This window comes from Asterias amurensis, chromosome 14, assembly GCF_032118995.1.
Source record: "Asterias amurensis chromosome 14, ASM3211899v1".
In the NCBI taxonomy this organism is placed as follows: domain Eukaryota; kingdom Metazoa; phylum Echinodermata; class Asteroidea; order Forcipulatida; family Asteriidae; genus Asterias; species Asterias amurensis.
The window spans coordinates 10,906,355-10,927,141 of NC_092661.1; the positions used below are offsets into that span (position 1 = coordinate 10,906,355).

Here is a 20,787-nt window from a genome sequence, read left to right on the forward strand (position 1 = left end):
GAATAAATCATTGACTTTTTTGCTTTGACACAAACTGTGCGGTACACTTTGCTTCAGGTCACATACCTTTGAAAATACAAGATGGCTGCTTTGTGATAAAGGTCTTTGCTCCAAACTTTTTTATAGAAAGTAAATCTTGCCTACAGAAAAAAAACACCAAGACACATTGTTTCTTCTTTTATTTACAGTAAAAACAAAAACAGGACACAACTTTCTTTTCTTTTATTGCAATACAAACAAGACAAAATGAAACAGTTTATATCAGGCACAAATTGAAATGAACATAAAATAATACAGGTACAGAAACCCCATATGCTGTAACTATTAAACCTCATCAAACTGTTTGTAACAATTTGATTGGACCCTCCATGATGCAAAGATGCAACCCTATAACTGTTGTGGTTATCTCATAAATTACTTTCCAGCAAGAGAGAGACTTTAACATCAGCAAAATTATTTCTTTTTTCCTGATGCTGGAGACATCAGATAATAATTTGAAGCAAGATCTATTAATATATGTCAGTGTATTCATATATCTAACTTTTTGAACAACCAAAAAAGAACATCTGAAATCATTTGACTCTTACTAAGATCTCAAATTCATTTCCGATTCGAAATTTTGTTTTACAAAATCAACTCACACCCAGAGTAAAATAGTTTTTTTTTTTTATTACACATAGGTGAACAAAGAGATCATTTTATATAATGTGCACTAAGTACATGATTTGTTCCAAACTTTTATAACCAGATTTTGAGATTTGAAATGGAGGTCTTTGTTTGCCCATATCCTCTTCTGACTTTGGACTGACACTGGACACTATTGGTAATTGTCAAAGACCAGTCTTCTCACTTGGTGTATCTCAACATATGCACAAAAAACAAACCGGTGAAAATTTGAACTCAAGTGGTCGTCGAAGTTGCGAGATAATAAAAAATAAATAAAAAACACTCTTGTCACACGAAGTTGTGTGATTTCAGATGCTTGATTTGGAGACCACAAATTCTAATTCTGAGGTCTCAAAATCAAATTCGTGGAAAATTACTTCTTTCACGAAAATTATGAGATGTTTCTCACAATGTTTTATACTACCAACAGCTCCCCATAACTCGTTACCACGTAATGTTTTATGCTAATAATTATTTTGAGTGATTACCAATAGTGTCCACTGCCTTTAACTGAATGCTATCTTCTTTGTCACGTTCCCTATGTGCAATAGAAGTAACCAACATTGAATCTCTTCGTACCAAAATAGAATCAGACTAATATTTTCTGCGCACCGAGTTGAATGAGGGATAGAGCTGTCCGAGTTGACCAATATCTTGAATATTGCTTTCTTGGTGTGAACTGAAACGCCAGTTATCAGGTTGACCTGTCCCTTCAGCTTGCAGTCACTTCCAGAACAGTTTACTCACGGCTAAAAATGCAATAAACACAAAGAACTCATTATCCATTTGTCTATACATTTTGAAAACGCAGGGACATTGACAGAATTAGAAAATGACATATAAAAGGTGTTTTCCATTTCAAGGAATGTATTTTCACCAAAATAAAACACAAAGTGGTTTATGGCGTGAAATTTGAACCATAGCAGAGTCTTTCTCGAAGGCAAGTTTGTATTGGTTCTTTGGGCTTGTAAGCACTTTGATATATTTTCTCAAAGGTAAACTGTAGATATCTTTTTAACTTGACATTCATTTAGTGTGATGAGAGGAACAGAAATTTGTTTGTGTTTTAAAGTTTTTAGTGAGATCACCTGATATTCATATACACAATCTGGCTTTAGAGTTCTACAATCCGTTTCGCCATACACTATACTGTTCGTAAGCGTGATGAGTCGCAACTCAAAACTATTTTCAATCTCAATTAAACAACCTTTTGGATGAGGATGACATGTTCTTCCACATTGTCAAGGAATTTGCAACTTATTTGACCCATCGTAACTTAATTGATGAAATTGTTTATATATGCACAAAAACTTAAGACGTGTAACCGGTCATATCTTGTGTTTGCGACCCGTCTCAGCGCTTTGTGAAATCGGGGGCAGGGGTGGATTTCACAAAGGTAGTCCTAACTTAGGACTAGTCCTAGGCAATGCTAAGAGATATGACCAGTCCTAAGTTAGGATGAGTTACTGGTCCTAACTTAGGACTGGTCCTATTTCACAAAGGTAGTCCTAACTTAGGACTAGTCCTAAGCAATGCTAAGAGATAGGACCAGTCCTAAGTTAGGACGAGTTACTGGTCCTAACTTAGAACTGGTCCTATATCTTAGCATTGCCTAGGACTAGTCCTAAGTTAGGACTACCGTCCTAAGTTAGGACTACCTTTGTGAAATCTACCCCTATTCCCTTAAAAGTAATGATCTATCAGATTACTCTAGTTGATGCAATGAATAAGTCATCTGAATAATGGAATCTGAGTGCTTTGTCAACTGGAATTGAGTTGAAAGATGACAAGTAGTCTCTGGGATTCCTGTTTTGTTGCTCACTGTGTGGAGGGTGTTGAAGAATCAGCAGAATAACAAAGCAAAGTTGTACACTCCTCACAGCTGATCAGTATCTTCTGTACCTACAAATTGACTGGGAGGAAAAACAAAAGTATTACTTTCAGATCATTTTTTCCAATGTAATGGATAAAGGCAGGGTTATGTATGATAAGTAGAAAGAGTTGCGAGTCGACCTAATGGAAAGTAAAGCAAAGGTACAAATTGCCTGGGCACAATTTCATGGAGCTACTGTAACACAAGTATTTAAAACAGTTTTGCAGACAAGAATCATAAGGTTCTGTGTAGCAGGAAAAAATAGATTTGGCTTAAAGGAACAAATTGCCTTGGATCGGACGAGTTGGTCGTTGAAAAGCGTTTGAAACCGTTTGTTATGAAATGCATATGGTTAGATAGATAATTTAAAAGTAGAATATAATGATCCACACAAATTTGCCTTGAAATAGCATGGTTTTCCTTTAACTTTGCGAACTAACACGGTCGGCCATTTATGATAAATGGCCGACCAGGTTAGTCGACGAGGTAAAAGGAACACCGTGCAATTTCGAGGCATATTTGTGTAGATCATTGTATTCTACTTTTACAACATCTTTCTAACCATATACATTTTTAACAAACGGTTAAAAATGCTTTTTATAGACCAACTTGTCCGATCCGAGGCAACGTGTTCCTTTAAGCAGCTCATTGTTCGCGCCTTGGTGAAACTACGCAACAACCAAAATGTGAACTCCTTGAAGAGAGAACAATTTACCCCTTAATTTTATGAACATAGAATTGGAAGATAAGGCAAGAGTATTGCCTTGTGATGAGTAGGCAGTAAAGACAGCCAATTGACGCCATTAAAGATGCTATGTCAGATTTTTGGCCCCAAACATTAAAAACAGATTTTTTTCGAGTGAATGGTATTTCAAAGAGTATCACCTGCTCTAACGAAAAAAAATTATTATTATTATTATTATTATTATATAATTGGCGGACTTTTTCGAGCAATGGCTCAAATGAAAGCTTGTAACTTTCTCGACCCCCATCAAAATACCTATTAAATTTTAAGTAAACATTTTTGGGTCAAATCGGCCCAAAATCTGACATAGCATCTTTAATGCCTCATCAATCAACAAGTTCAAATCAGAACTTGAAAATCATTGGAAGCACCACCCACTGAAACACTGCCCTTATCAACGCGAACCCAACGCAGTAAAGAGGGGCACAAGCTGAAGCTTCAAGCCTCAACACCAAAGTAAACCAAAGTAAGTAAGCAAGATTTGCGGTCAAGATCAGCGGTCCCAGCAGACGTGATGGTTGCAGCCCATTGTCTTGACCATGAGTTGCATAGTTTTGTACCAGTTCGCAAAGGTATTTGACCCTGGAAACAGCGGGGAAAGACTTGATGGCGGATAATAAATTTCAGGAGTCCATGGAGGCCGAGGCTAAATGCCTCAAGGCTACAGACAAGATCAACCTGAAAAAGCCACAGGTCACCAAGCCAAAGTCAAAGATGCTCACAGAAATCTTCACGCAGTGGATTGGGGGGGGGGGCATAAGAATAAGGTTAGGATAAAAGGGAAGGGTAGACTGATGAGCTTGACTAAATTTTTGTAAATAAATGGCCTGAATGGCTTATTTTGACAAATAAACCATTGTAAAATTAGTAAAAATATGAGAAGAAAATAAAGATAATGTATTGATCAAGATGCAGTGACTGGTGGGAGACAAGGGTCTTAAAAAAAACTGAAGAGCAGGAAGAATGAGAGAAAAAAAGAGGAAGATTAAGAACTTGAATAAGGTGAGAAGATGCAGAAGGAAATTCTTGAACAAGTAAGATGCAGTAAAACAAAAAAAGGTTTAAATCAGCTGATCAGCTGAGAAGTTGCATGCAGTTGAAGTGGAGGGAGACTTGGGTCTAGAAGACCAGTCTTCTCACTTGGTGTACCTCAACATGTATGTATAAAATATCAAACCTGTGAAAATTTAGCTCAAATGGTCATAAAACTTGCTAGAGCATAATGAAAGAAAAAAACCACCCTTGTTGCATTACTTTGTGTGCTTTGAGATGCGTAGTAAAAGGCTTCAGAATTTTTTTTCTGAACTACATTACTTCAGAGGGAGCTGTTTCCGACAATGTTTTATACTATCAACAGCTCTCCGTTGCTTGTTACCAAGTAAGTTTTGATGCTATCAACTATTGTGAGTAATTACCAATAGTGTCCAGTGCCTTTAAATAATGAGATAAATAAATGGTATATATAAATTAAACTCTTTAAGAAGACTCAAAATGTTTTAAATGCATTTGAAAAATAAAGGCTTTTACCGTCAGCCCTGAGCTGCTTTATAGCGCTAGTGGCTTTTTCATACACAATATCAAACCTAGGAGGTACCCACTTTTACCCATGGGTGAAGAGAAGCAATTATAGTAAAGCATCTTGCTCAATGACACCAGCGTCAAGACCAGGATTCGAACCCACACTCAGATGACTTAACCACCAGAACTTGGATTCGATGCTCTTAACCACTCGGCCGTGACACCTCATGAAGTTTTTACCATCACAACTTTTTACGAAGCAATTTTGGTTAACTGCCTTGCTCAGGGGCACAAGTGTCATGAGTGGGATTCGAACCCACACTCTGCTGCTGACAATACCAGAGCATGGGTTCAGTGATCTGCCATGAAACACACTCCGATGACTTAACCACCAGAACTTGAATTCGACGCTCTTAACCACTCGGCCTTGACACCTCATGAAGTTTTTACCATCACAACTTTTTACGAAGCAATTTTGGTTAACTGCCTTGCTCAGGGGCACAAGTGTCATGACTGGGATTCGAACCCACACTCTGCTGCTGACAATACCAGAGCATGGGTTTAGTGATCTGCCATGAAACACAACATTGTTTCAATGTTTGCAATAATTTCGTTCAACAGAGAGAGTAATTCGGTTACACCCCATGTTCCGACACCCCAGCATATTTCCTTATCCCTAACCCAAACACCCAGCCCCAACCATAATCCTAGTGTGTAAATCATCATGAGATTTTTAGAGCATAGTGGTATCAGAACATAGAGCAGTCACCAATTAAAACTCAACCTTTGGATTAATGTTCCGGCACTCTGCCAACTGAGCTAATTAGCCCTATGGAGGTCTCCCTATTTTGTCATTTTTTTCCAGGATGCCAGTCAGAAGCCATACAACCATTAACTGCCGTATATCAGATATCACACCCAACTTTAGGATATACCAGCTGTTAATCCGGAGGTCATTGGTTCAACCCCAAATTATCTCAAATTTACCCAGTCATTTTTCCCTTGTGATTAATTACTTAATATCAATCCAAATATGTTAAACATGGAATTGTTGTTGAGAACCTTGTCTTACACAGACATTAATTTTTTTAATATTTAAAAAAAAACTATCATAACAGTCCAAGCTTAGTTCAACAGTCCAAAAGAGTAATAACTATTTTTTATATAAGCATTTTAGAATAATGTGTCCAAAAAGCTTTACAAATGCCCTGTTCCGTGCACTCTTAAAGCTTTTCCAAACACAATATCAAACTCTACCCTTGCAGGTGCACATTTATACCCTTGGCTGGGTGAAGAGAAGCAAAAGCATATCAAAGACTACAGTGTCATGACCAGGATTTGAACTCACACTCCGATGACATAACCACCAGAACTTGAACTCATTTCCCTAAACTGCTTGGCTATGACACCCTTTCTTTCAGATTAACTTCAGTTGTTGGGCTGTTCTTTAAATGTGTATTCCATGTTACTATAAAGGCACACTATTTTGACCATAACATAATAGGCAATTATTTATCTTACCTCTACTTATTAAGGTGAGGATAGTCTACATGTAATACACATGGGTGTACAGACACGTGTGTGATTAGAGCGAAGTCATTAATAGTGCATGCTATGTTTAAACTAGTGTGTCTCAGAGCATTAAATGCATAATTCTGATTTTATAACAACAACTACTTGTTACTTGTTTCACACAAATGACCTCGCAAATTAAGGATCCACTCATTAAATCAGGGTCTGACCAAATCACTGTGCATACCCCGCCGTCGAGTCAGCAATTTAAGGGTTCTGGACCCAGCCAACCCTGGGTTCGCAGGCAGCATAGTACCACAGCGCAGGGAGGCCATTCCACAACTTGGTGTGCAAGAACTACATTTGGCAAAAGGAATATGAGAATGGTATATTGATAATGTTGATTACACTATCCAATCATCATCCAGTTGCATGTTACCATTAATCCTCTGATCTACACAAGTTGAAAACATCTTAAAGATTGCTGGTACTTTTTGTACGGCACAAAACAAACTGTCCACAGATTTAAACTTACAAGACAATGATGGTAGAAAGTTTCCCGTTAAAATAATACTTGCTGAGGTGCTGTACTTTTTGAGAAATGATTTTTAAAAAATCACAAAAATAATTTTCATCTCCTGAGACGAAAAATTATTTTAACATATATACATATGTTAAACATATTTTAGTATGCCAGTACATTCCCCTTAATATGAAAACCAATGAAATCAATTTTTAAGTGTTCAAATAACTTTGTCAATGATTTTGTCATAAACTTTATAACAGCTACATGTACTAGTCGCATGTATTAAAACAAATATAAGCCAATGCATTGACACTACAACTTCATCCCATTCTCCATTATACTTATTTTTCCACAACACTGCACATGCTACAAAGAAACCATGTACAGAAAACTTGAACTTTTGATTAAAACGTCAAAGTGCATTGGAAAATGACTGAGAACAATGTTGGGAAAATGACTGAGAACAATGTTGGGAAAATGACTGAGAACAATGTTGATGCATTTAGCAATCATAAGGAAAGTTTACCATTCTGTTTATCCTAAATATTGAAGCTGACTGCAACCCCAACTTTTAGAATAATTCACTTAGTTGCACTTATTTATAATTTCAAATTGTAATACAGGGCGAGTCAAAAAGAAGTTGACCAAGATTGATGATTTAATAGCAAAGCAACAACTGACACTCAAAACCCCAAATATTAAAAAAAACATTCTTTCCTGCTTATCTGAAAAAAAGAATGAAACAAATGTATTATTTCTAAGAGAAGTTTTGCCTGTTTTACTGAAAGCACTCATGTTTGTAGCTGTCCATGGTTGTAGTGCTACACTGAATCTAAACATCATAGAAAAGTCATTCATTTGTTTTGTCAAGTATTCCGTGGACAGCTTGCAAAATGAGTATCTTTATTAAAACAGACATAACTCCTCTTAAAAAAATTATAAATTTCTTTTCTTTTCTTCTTCTTCTTCTTATAGGCAGGAGATTGCATGTTAAATATGTTTTACTAAACTTTTGAGTGTCATTTGTTTGTTTTGAAAAAAAAACACCAATCCCGGTCAACTTCTTTTTGACTCACCCTTCTGTAGAACACGACCGAGATCAAGATTGAAAGTTTAACATTCTGTTTATCCCAAACATTGAAGTTGACTCCAACTCCAACTTTTAGAATAATTCACTTCAAAATCTGATGTGCAATTAATGATATTAGCCGGCAATACTATGACTAATTACTAAAATCAAGATTGTTGCATTTTGCAATCACGAGGAAAGTTTGCCTTTCTGTTTATCCTAAACATTGAAGTTGACTCCAACTCCAACTTTTAGAATAATTCACATGATTGCAATGATCTGAGGTTTGTTTGAACATGTCTATGACCACTAGGTCAATAAAGAAACACATACAGTAGCATACTATATCATATCGAGACTTCTACTTATAATATCAAATTTTAATAGAGAGTAATAGAGAGTATTTGGCAATCATGAAATAAGTTTCCCAATCTGCTTATTCTAAATATTAAAGTTGACACCAACTTTAACTTTTTAGAACAATTCACTTCAAGATCTGATGTGCAATTCATGATAGCGGGAAATACTATGAATAATTATTAATAAGATCAGTATTGATGGATTAAGCAATCATGAATAAAGTTCACCATCTTGTTTATCCTAAACATTGAAGTTGACTCCAACTCCAACTTTCAGAATAATTCACCTGATTGTAATGATCTGGGCCCAATTTCATGGCTCTGCTTACCGCTGAATTCTGCGCATACAATCACCATTCTGCACTTACTGTGTGAAAGCACCATGTTTTTTTGCTACATGTAGCTGTGTAAGTGAAGAATGTCTAGAGTATGCACGCGCACAAACAAAAATTTACCTGCTAATAACCCATGAAACCCCATGCTAAAAACCCATGCTTGTAGTAAGCACTGAAATCCTGCTTATAAGCACTGATTCTTTGCTTAAGGTAAGCAGAGCAATGAAATTGGGCCCAGATGCATTCATTATGACCATTAAGTCAATGAAGAAGCATCTTGGACACTCATTCTCCTTTACACTATACAACGTGTTCAGAAAATTGATGACTTAAAGGTAGTGGACACTATTGGTAATTGTCAAAGACTAGCCTTCACAGTTGGTGTATCTCAACATAAACATAAAATGACAAACCTGTGAAAATTTGAGCTCAATCGGTCATCGAACTTGCGAGATAATAATGAAAGAAAAAGCACCCTTGTCACACATAATTGTGTGCTTTCAGATGCTTGATTTCGAGACCTTGAAATCAAGTTCGTGGAAAATTACGTCTTATTCGAAAGCTTTGTCACTTCAGAGGGATCCGTTTCTCACAATGTTTTATACTATCAACCTCTACCCATTACTCGTTAATAAGTAAGGTTGTATGCTGATAATTATTTTGAGTAACTACCAATAGTGTCCACTGCCTTTAACTTTAACAAAAGTGTAATTTTCATTTAGCTAACATTTAGTGTCACCACATAATCTTTTTCGACAGGATTGCTGCATTTTACCATCATTGAGAAAAGCCACCATTCTGTTTATCCTAAACGTTGAAATTGATTTCAACTCCAACTTTTAGAATAACTCACTTCAAGATCTGATGTGCAATTAGTGACCCTATATAGCCAGCAATACTATAACTACTTAGTAGGATAATTGTTGATGCAGTTTGTTACCATGTACAAAAGTTCAGCATTCTTTTTTTCCTAAACATTGAAGTTTATTCCAACTCCAACTTTTAGAATAATTCACTTCAAAAGTTCAGCATTCTGTTTATCCTAAACATTGAAGTTTATTCCAACTCCAACTTTTAGAATATTTCACTTCAAAAGTTCAGCATTCTGTTTATCCTAAACATTGAAGTTTATTCCAACTCCAACTTTTAGAATAATTCACTTCAAAAGTTCAGCATTCTGTTTATCCTAAACATTGAAGTTTATTCCAACTCCATCTTTTAGAATAATTCACTTCAAGATCTGATGTGCAATTAATCACCCTATAAAGCCGGCAATACTTTGACTAAGTACTAAGATCAAGATTGATGCATCTAGCAATCATGGAGAATGTTCACCATTCTGTTTATCCTAAACATTGAAGTTGACTCCAACTCCAACTTTCAGAATTATTCACTTGATTGCAATGATCTGGGCCCAATTTCATGGTGCTGCTTACCGCTGAATTCTGCGCCTACAATCACCATTCTCCACTTACTGGGCAAGCACAATTTTTTGCGCTACATGTAGCTGTGTAATTGAAGAATGCCTAGAATATGCCCGTGCGCAAACAAAATTCACCTGCTAATAAAGCCCGGTTCATACTTCCTGCGAATGCTAATGTGAAACGAATTTGACATAAATGTGACGTCACAACCCTCCCTTCGCAGCCATATTTGCGAGTGAGTTGAGCAAAGTTAAACTGCTGTGGTTGCGAATTTGTGACGTAAACATTCGTATCGTATTCGCATTCGCAGGAAGTATGAACCGGGCTTAACCCATGAAACACACATTTGTAGTAAGCACTGAAATCCTGCTTATAAGCACTGATTCTTTGCTTACAGTAAGCAGAGCCATGATATTTGGCCCTGATGCATTAAGAATTATGACCATTACATAACAAGAACACATTAATTCATCAACATGGACACTCTATCTATTATGTTGTCCTTATACAATGTGTTCAGAAAATTGATGACATAGGATTAGGGTAAGCCTACTTTTTGTAACACAAAGTGCACAGATACATCGTTTGAAGATAATAACAGTAGAAAGCTAACCTTAAAATATTACTTGCCGAGGTGCTGTAGTTTTTTAGAAATGAATTATACAATTTCATGGAAATAGGCTTTACATGCTAAATTAATAATTTTCATCTCCTGAGACGAAAATTAATTTTGTGATTTGTTGTATTCATTTCTCAAAAACTACAGCACCTCAGCAAGGGAAGCTTTCTACCAACCTTACCTGCAAACTGTGTGAGTTTGATATAAATTGGTGGACATTGTATTTTGTGTCCTTCAAAAAGTACCCAGACCCTACAACAAGAGGATAATTTTCATTCAGCTAACTTTCAGAATGTTACCACATATCTTATTTGTCAAGATTGATGCATTTAGCAATCATGAATAAAGTTCCACCATTCTGTTTATCCTAAACATTGAAGATCATCCAACTCCAACTTCAGAATAATTCACTTCAAGATCTCATGTGTAATTAATGACCTTTATATAATCAAGCAATAACTATGACTCATATCAAGGTTGATATAATAGATGTTAAATTTGCATCGGGGATAAAGAATGTTAATTCTGGTTTTTACCCATACACCGACGTGTGTTAGCACTGTATACTCAGTACTTTCCCCGAGTCCTGTGAAAAAATATCACAGGCTTGTTACTCGGGTGGGATTCAAACCCACCACGACCCTTGCAATTGGTTGATGTATTTAGCAATCATGGACAAAGTTCACCATTCTGTTTATCCTGAACATTGAAGTTGACTCCAACTCCAACTTTTAAAATAATTCACTTCAATATCTGATCTGCAATTAATCACCCCATAAAGCCGGCAATACTTTGACTAATTATTAAGATCAAGATTGATGCACTTAGCAATCATGGAGAACGTCCACAATTCTGTTTATCCTAAACATTGAAGTTGACTCCAACTCCAACTTTCAGAATAATTCACATGATTGTAATGATCTGGGCCCAATTTCATGGCTCTGCTTACCGCTGAAGTCTATGCTAACAACAATCATTCTCCACTTACTGGGTAAACACATGTTTTGCATGCACACAAGTAAAAGTTCCCTGCTAACCTGTGATATATACTTGATATAAGCGCAGAACTCCCTGCTGATGAAGCGCAAAATCTGTGCATCGGGTAAGCAGAGCAAGAAAATTGGGCCAGATGTGTATATTTGTACATTTCTATGACCATTACATGTAGGTCAATAAAGATCCACTGACATGAGCATACTGTATCAACCCAGACACTTCTACCTAAGGTGTCCTTTATGAATGTATTTGAGAATGTGAAGACTTAAGTTTGACCTAAAGTGTAGCTTTCATTCAGCTAATGCTCAGAATGTCATCACATAAACTTATTGGTGCTTTAATTGCACAGTTTAATGAAAGCTTTGATTCCCAGGTGCAGGATCGATGCTTCATTCTTGAGTTTTGTTTTATTTTTTATTTTTTTTATTGGTATATAATATCAGGGGTCGAAATTGCCGGTAGCCCGCTAGCCCGGGACTACCAGTTTGACAGCCGGGCTACCGTTTCCCCCAGTTTTAGTAGCCCGGCGGGCTAGTGGAAAAATAAAGCAAATTCACATCTTAACAAACATAAATATTTCTGTGTTAACAATAAGTTGTAGAATTTTCTCTTGTTTTTATTTCGTTATCGGGCGATAATAAATATTTTGATATCAGATCACCCTCCCGCTAGCGCTGTCATATAACAAGAAGGGTAAGTCCTGAGTCTCATCATGTTGCCTGCAGTAAATAACTATACTTACATTACGTACAGTACACTCACGCACACACAAAAACGACGCATCGCCTGGTTAACCGGTTGATTGTACTAACGTAACGTTCGCGACACGAACGGACAATTTTGTTCTCAATTTCTTCAAATGTCATTCGTTCGACCCCAAGTGCAAAAACAACCAAACAAAGACACCCTGCATCTGAGTGATCATTATGCGCTTCGATAAAAAAGAGGTTGTGCTTAGAATTATATTTTAAATTCTAACTCCCGCTGGAAAACGAATAAACCAATGCGTAACAGAGGGAGTGGGAATGGCGCAATCCAGTTTTGGTCAATCTGGTACAGTACATAAAATATAGCCGTATGCATGGATGTATGTGCACACAACGCACGTGTTCGGCATCGCCGTATTTTTCTTGAGGAATGTTTTGCTCTGAACAGTGTTGGCCCTAGTCTGGTTCCCTGACCAAAGATTCCTTGACGTCTCTCGTTAAAAATCTTAGGTCAGGTATCACCCACGGTTAAAAATAGAGCATGACGCAACTTGTCAGGGTCGGGGGTCATCTCCAGGGAAACCATGTCTGCACCTGATCGGAAGGGTCGCACTAAATACCGACAACTCACGACACAATTAAATATATGTACAAGAGTCATATGAATCTAAATCACCTTCAAACTGTTGAAAAATTGTATTTTTAACTGTAAAAAAATGTGTTTTTTACCCCGAATTATAAACGAACGGTAGCATCCGCCATGTTGTCTTTCGACGTACCTGGACGATATAGATACCATTATACCGCAGGGGTAATACAAAATGCAAGATGATCAGGGTGTGTGCCCTCTCATGGAGTTGAAAATTTTTTTTTTTTTAATCTCCCCTTGTTACTTCAAAAAATTATTTACAATAACAAAAAACCAGCAGCAGAAAAGAAAACAATACAACTGAGGCTGAGCCCTTAGAACTTACCCCTGCAGTGTAATGGTATCGTCCTTAGACGTCGAAAGACAACAAGCCGGATACCACCGCTTATTACTATTTCGCGGTAAAAAAACCCTTTTTTTTCAAAAACTCCTGGATCTACGGCCGACAGAAACAGGACTGACATTATGACTGACATTATGATTCCATGGATTCTGTTTACAATGCAACCATAGACACCCGGAAATGTCCGACCATCAACGATACTGTCCGAATGTTGACGACAACACGTTCGGAACATTTCGGATAACTTCGAAAAAGGAGGAATTCCTCCTTTTTGGTCACGTGATTTTGGGTGATACCGGACCCTAAATTCGACAGAGCCTAGTCGGAGATTTTTGGGTCTGGGAACCAGACTATGTTGGCCCAACATTGGGATAAAGTCTGAGGAATTTCGGGGGCGTGCCTCACAGGGATTTTTTTTCCCTGCCCACTATACATTTTGTCTGAGGAATATTTTTGCCGGAAAATATTTTTATAGTTTTTTTTTTTTTCAAAGTCCAATTTTTTTATATTTGTTTTCCCCTCCGATTTGTTCTTCTTTTTCCCGGTTTTCGGACTGACTGTTAGCATTGTGCCGACAACAGTACAAGTAGTTGGGCTTCTGGGTTATGCCGCTGTGCACTGGGCTTCTGATTTATGCGGCTGCGCTATGTGGTACTCAAACAATAAAAGACAAGGTTGGCAGGTCTGATGTCGGCATTATGTGGCGTTTTTTGGAAGGAGTTAAACCTCCTTCAAAAAAAAAAAATTTTGTGAGTATAGACTGTTTTTTAAAATTATTTTATTCTAATCTTTTCTACAATGAAAGGGTATGGTCATTGTTTGTTTTTTGTCAACATAATGTTAGCTCGGCGCCTAGTATATGAAAACAATTAAATCAATGCAATAAAGAAGGAAACAAAAATCCAGCCAGGGCTACTGAAATTTATTCAGGGCTAGTAAAAATTCAGGGTTACTAGCCCTGTGGGCTACCTTGAAAATGTAGTTAATTTCGACCCCTGTAATATACACCAAAATGACCAGCAGCATAAGCTGAAAAGGTCAAAGTACATCTTAAAAATAGCAACAATCACATAATTGTGTCAAAAGTACAAAATTTACAAAACGCTACTTCTGATGTCAAGATGTTATATTTTAGTCTAGTACCACAGTAGCTGATTCGCTTATGTGTTGACATTCAGCAAAGTACATTACATGTAGGCCTACGTATCATCTGGGGTTGAACAAAGCAAAATTTACTAGAGCAATAGTTGAACGAACGAGCTACAGATTATTGTGTCTGTGCTCTACCAACTGAGCTGTCTAGCCCTTTGTTTGCGGTCTCCCCATTTTGTCAATATCTTTGTTTTGGAGTGCAAGTCAAAAGCCATACATACAGCTGTGTTGCCGGTACGTATATATCCGGAGGTCTTTGGTTCAAATCCCGTTCTTCGTTCACACTGAAAGCCCTTCATGACATTAAGAAGCAAGCACCAGCAATGCCAGATTTATGAATTTAAAATTAAAGACACTGGACACTATTGGTAATTGTCAAAGACCAGTCTACATTACAGCCGTACTTAGACGGGCCGTTCAAAAGTAACGTGACAACAAACTTTACCCAAATGAAGCAAATTTAAAGTTTTAGCAGGGGTTCTTTTTTGTATTTAATCAGTCAAAAATAAAGGGGGCAAAATTTTCACGACTTCTCGGCTCGAAAGCTGACGATGTGCTGGGATTTTCAACTCTTTGTCAACACCATTACATCACACAGGCATGTTCCAGAGGTTTTTTTTTCTCATTTGAGATGACCAAGCTTGCCGCCAGTCAAGTGTTACAACATACCAAAAGAGGGTGCGATTCAGCAATTTAAAACTGAGTGTAGTACACTATCCAATATCCAGCACTAACATATTGAGCCTAGACTAGTATGTGTGTGCAAGTGGAATGTTGGTAGACTCACCTGTTCACTGTGGGTTTCTGCCTTAAGTTAACCTGTGCAGCACATCTTCAGTAGATCATCCTTTCAGCTAACCATCTCATAATCTGGTGTTTCTACTCACTCATATTGCGTCATCCACTAGAGCTGCCGTCCTTGGTGTGTCTGATGCATGATGGCAGGCAGGCCAAACCCTTTCTCTCAGGGTAGTACGAGTTTCTTAAAACACTGTGCATGGGAAGTAAAAATCAGATTTTAGGATCCACAATTGAAATTGATGAATGTAAAAAAATACTGAACCACACAAAGCTTGAAAAGTAAGCTTTGCATCATTTTCTCAAGGGGTGAGATTTTAAGTGAATTGGGAAGTGAACAAATAAGAGGGATAAAAAGACTGTTTCAAAAATTGAGATAGTGATTTACAAAATGAATCAGTTAACCATATCAAAGCGCTTCTGACATTATAACCCCTGGTCCCCTGGTCACTTGGCCATATTATTTCATTCCTTAAACCATCTCAGCTCCTTGGGGAGTATACAGCTGGTGCTGCGAGTTACCGAGCTCCAACCTAATCATTCACATAAACCATCTCTGCCCTCTCAGGTACCCATTTTACCGTCTCTACACTGCTTTGGATTACTTTTTAGCGACCCATAAAAAAGAAAACATTTACAGCGAACATTTTTGGGTTTCAGCTTAAATTCTTCGTAAGATATAGGAGACATCCATTTTCTTAACGAATATCCTTCAAAGTCACAATTCCCTCCAAGACCCATGACTTGTACAATACACATACTATCAACTTTTGTATTGGAATTAAACCATAAAACCTCAGAATCTGAGATGAAATGTTTCTTTTAAGAGATTGGCCTTCTTCCAACTTGGTTTGGTGCTTAAACTCCAACCATCAATCAAAGGAACATCAAAGGAAATCTTTAGGGGAGACATAAGATATCTCTGAGAGCAAAATAAACCAAAATTAAAATATTATTTATCACCGATGCATCGACATCTATTATAGACATCTTTATTGACTGCATATATTTCGAAACTGACTCAGTTAATTCATCCAAAGCGCGTATTCGCAAGCAATCCAAATAATATAAATGAGTAACGAATTAGATAATTATTTAATTAATTGAATTAATTGAGTTAAATAAAACTCTAAGTAATTAATTGAAATCAATTTATTAGTTAATGAGTTAAGTAATTGTTATGAGTTTAAATTAATTAATCAATTGGACAATACTGTTTACCGAAACTGATGTAGAGGTCGGTAGCTAAACAAATGACTAACCTAAAAAAGAAGACGTGCCTGTGAGACTCTAATTTATTCCTCCATGGTGAGACCATAGAGTAAGGACAGTAGGTGAGACTGTCCACTTACGGCTGCACGTGCCGATGATCTACCAACTGTCAACACGACTGTCAGTCTGACCATGGAGTCAGACGGTACGAACCGCAGCGTCATTGTGCTGCATTAACGTGCATGGTATGGTAATGGAAGTAAACGTTTTAAAAAGGTCCCACTTTACCACTAACTTACCAAATACTGAGAGTTGTACTTCATCAATGTGATCATTACCGTCTACCTCATCCCTCATCCATTGCATTAGTCTAAAATGTCACACTGACACACATAGAGTGGTACGCGCGCGAGTGGTACAGTACTACTTCTCCTCAAGGAGTACAGGGACCACACACACAAAATAAGATGCAAATATTAGCGCCCTCTTTTGAAATTCGTAATACTTTACACAAGAATTAACACTCTGACGTCACACTTAGTGAATGACGCCAAATCTTAGGCCGTGTCCGAATTGGCGACTTCGGCTACAGCTACGGCGCGCGTGTCTGCTGACCTTCAACACTGACAGACGCGCTGATCTAGCCGTAGCCGCAGCCGAAACATTCGGACACGGCCCTACATAATATGATGTAATATAATTGTTCAATTGTTCAACACCCCTCCGGCTATGAAATGGTAGAGCCCTCCGCCGCCCTAGGGTAAACAACGCTTTATAAGGGAATGCTGTGCGCGTCGTATCGCGTGATGTGGCACAACTGTTTCAGCCGTTGCTCTCGACCAGTAGGAATGAAGAAACTGTTTTGTAAGAACAGGTGCAAGATCGCGGGTCACGCCCATGTTTCAACACGTTTTACTGGTTATAAACAAAGGTTTATACACGCCCACGTGTCGCGCTCTCCACCAATAGGAACAGCGAAACTGTCTGAAGTATTTATGAATACAGCATTATGGACACTGCATGCGTCTGCGCAGAACACCGAAATAAAGGTGTGTTACGAAATTAAGGTGTGTGTTTTGATTGGTCCGAGGTGATGTTTGTCAGCTGCATCACCCGGACCAATCAAAATACAGATTGTAAAGGAACGTCCACCGCATGTTCATCCATGACATTGCATCCAATGAGTACAACAAATTATGAATTTTCAAAATTTGTTATTTTACGCATTATCTTTGGTCTTTGACAACTACCGAAGTAGTTGTCCAGTGCATACAAAAATCCCAGTTCTTTACCTCGAATGGGAAAGTAACATGTGCCTCTCATTGATCGAGGGTATGTGTGTGGGAATGCGTAAACACAGACATTTCCACAGTCCCCCGATAAAAAAAAACCCATCAAAAAATTCAAATAGTTCAATAAATTGTGTTTGTTTGGGGTTACACGCCGCGCGTATGTATCCGAGTCTCGATCTCTCGCAATTTAGACCATTATCATGGTGCGGCCATCTTGACTTTCTCCCATAAACCAATGTTAAGTTTGAAAGCAAGTGCATTCTGCCGGCCAGCCAGGCTCCTTTAGTGGATGACCCATGCCTTACGATCTATGTTGGAGATAACCCTGTTTCAGCCCCAAAGATCCTAAAACTTATTGAGCTTTACGCTTAATATTTTGCCTGACCAATGATTAAAGGAACACGTTGCCTTGGATCGGTCGAGTTGGTCTTTGAAAAGCGTTTGTAACCGTTTATTATAAAATGCATATGGGTAGAAAGATGTTGTAAAAGTAGAATACAATGATCCACACAAACATACCTCGAAATTGCGTGGTTTTCCTTTTACCTCGTCGACTAACACGTCGGCCATTTATGGGGGTCAAAATTTTGACTCCCATAAATGACCGACCATGTTAGTTCGCACAGTAGAAGGAAAACCACGCAATTTCGAGGCAAACTTGTGTGGATCATTGTATTCTACTTTTAAAACATCTTTCTAACCATATGCATTTTATAAAAAACGGTTACAAACGCTTTTGTTTTGACCAACTCGTCCGATCCAAGGCAACGTGTTCCTTTAATGATACCACATGTTGCACTTAATTAAATTGTGCATGTCATTAAGGTAGTGCATTCAGTTCGACCACCAATCGGGCTCTTAACTAGTGAATGATACCCATTCCTACATCCTTACGGACTATAAAGTGGATAACATATGTTCTTGCCCCAGTGTTAAGTGGCAACATGCCCCTGGTGACAGTTGATTTGGGTCGATGGCCCTATTTTGGGTCGATAGCCCAAATCAGTAAAGAGTAGCCCTCACCTTGGAATGGCCGTGGCCTATTATGTTTTTTAATAGGAAATCTACCCTAAAAAATATATATACAACAAAAATAATAAGCCAAGGCTGGAGGGAGAAATAGTCTGGTTCCTATTTATACAATGAATGTCTAGCATTCATTTCTGTTGTTTGTTACAAGGAATAAGACCAAGATGGTGGCAGCATCTTAAAGGCAGTGGACACTATTGGTAACTACTCAAAATAATTTTTAGCATAAAACCTTTCTTGGTTACGAGTATAATGGGGAGAGGTTGATGGTATAAAACATTGTGACAAACGGCTCCCTCTGAAGTGCCATAGTTTTCGAGAAAGAAGTAATTTTCCACGAATTTGATTTCGAGACCTCAGATTTAGAACTTGAGGTCTCGAAATAAACCATCTAAATGCACACAACTTAGTGTGACATGGGTGTATTTTTTTTTTATCTCGCAAGTTCGAAGACCGATTGAGCTCAAATTTTCACAGGTTTGTTATTTTATGCATATGTTGAGATACACCAACTGTGAAGGCTAGTCTTTGACAATTACCAACAGTGAGCCAAGGGCCAGATACATGTTGTGTATTAGGCCAACTGATTTACACAAGACCGACTCTTAATGGTTTTGCACTTTTAAAGCCTTTGCTCGTATCGACCAAGAAAGTCGATGGTTTTCCTCAAAGATCCAAATGTTGATTTTTAATTGGTATATTTTTGCGGAAATCGAGCACGGTCCAGCGATAGGTTTCAGTTAATATATTTATTAATGTTTAACTTACTGTAGGCCAATTCAGGTTATCAATCACTCGTTTCCTTCGATATAAAGAAGAAGAAAACAGGGTAATGCTCTAGCACTAAAACCTAATACTCGTCGTCGGCTGTGGTGGTCCCTATAACTTTAAAAAGGTTACTTTGAGAGCCATTTATAACAATCATTTGACAAAAAATTGTTTTCTGCACTTCATCACCACCATGAAGTTCTACATGATTTTGATGATGTTGATGTTGCCGTCTTCAGGGCATGCAAAGTGTGTTTGTCCCAAAGGCTGGTCCGCCTACGGCAGGCACTGCTATCTTTACGTGTCCCAACGGGAATTATTCTACAATGCCGAAGCAATCTGTCTTAGCAAGAGCCTCAACGGTCGCGAATCCCACCTCGTTTCGGTACTAGATGATGGGGAATCGGATTTCATCGCGGAGTTAGCCGAGGGGACAGCGACCCATTTCTGGATAGGTCTTAAAGGCTACTATGCCTACCACTCGTGGCAATGGATCGACGGAGAACCATACTTGTTCACCAATTGGGGTGCAACCTTCCCATCCAGTTCATACTCATCTGATGAGAACTGTATTCTGATGTACCCAACTTTTCCTAATCGAAAGTGGTCTAATTATTTGTGTTCAAACACTCCGTATCCCTACGTGTGCAAGATGGTACAGCGATACCAATATCGACCAAGTGACTAACAATGTTCGGGGATGGATACTCCTAAAACGCCAATGAAAACGCCAGCCAGCAACGTGTGGGACTTGTTCTTGAAACATAGTACCCCTGCCCAACGTTCATATTCATCTGATGAGAACTGTATTCTAATGTGCCTAACTGTTTCTACTCGAAAGTGGTCTAATTATTTGTGTTCAAACACTGTGTATCCCTAAATATTGTGCAAAATGCTTCAAAATACCAACACCGACCAGTGACTAACAATAGAAACCTTTGAAGGAACCATGGAGTAGAAATAGGAGGAGGACCGTGTAGCAATCTCTAGGTTAACACTCCTGTGTGAATCTGCTCATCATAACACTGCTTTCGACACTACCAACTATAACCACAGGGAAGTCATACTCTCACTAGGAAGTCAGCATCAATCTCGTTCACCCACCCTTCAACCTTCGACCAATAAGGACTATTACAAATGTTCCTTGGCGCCAAGAACACCCCCGTTGAATGGAACCGACTACCAGTATCTATAA

The 20,787-nt window shown here is 38.1% G+C and overlaps 1 protein-coding gene and 1 long non-coding RNA gene across 3 annotated transcripts; one reads left to right on the forward strand and one right to left on the reverse strand.

The window, feature by feature from the left end:
- Nucleotides 1–1,164: 1,164 nt before the first annotated feature.
- On the reverse strand, nt 1,165–16,904 carry LOC139947522 (uncharacterized). Of its 2 annotated transcripts, XR_011787362.1 has the most exons (4): nt 16,803–16,904; nt 15,281–15,484; nt 2,489–2,579; nt 1,165–1,415 (listed from the first exon to the last, which is right to left on the reverse strand). It is a non-coding gene; the product is annotated as an uncharacterized lncRNA (long non-coding RNA). The 2 variants fall into 2 exon arrangements; XR_011787361.1 differs by lacking the exon at nt 1,165–1,415 and having other exon boundaries at nt 2,355–2,579.
- Nucleotides 16,905–19,785: 2,881 nt separating this feature from the next.
- Nucleotides 19,786–20,787, forward strand: LOC139947395 (snaclec coagulation factor IX-binding protein subunit A-like). Its single transcript, XM_071945299.1, has 2 exons — nt 19,786–20,171; nt 20,649–20,787. Exons 1-2 carry the CDS (start codon nt 19,786–19,788, stop codon nt 20,785–20,787), a joined length of 525 nt encoding a protein of 174 aa, XP_071801400.1.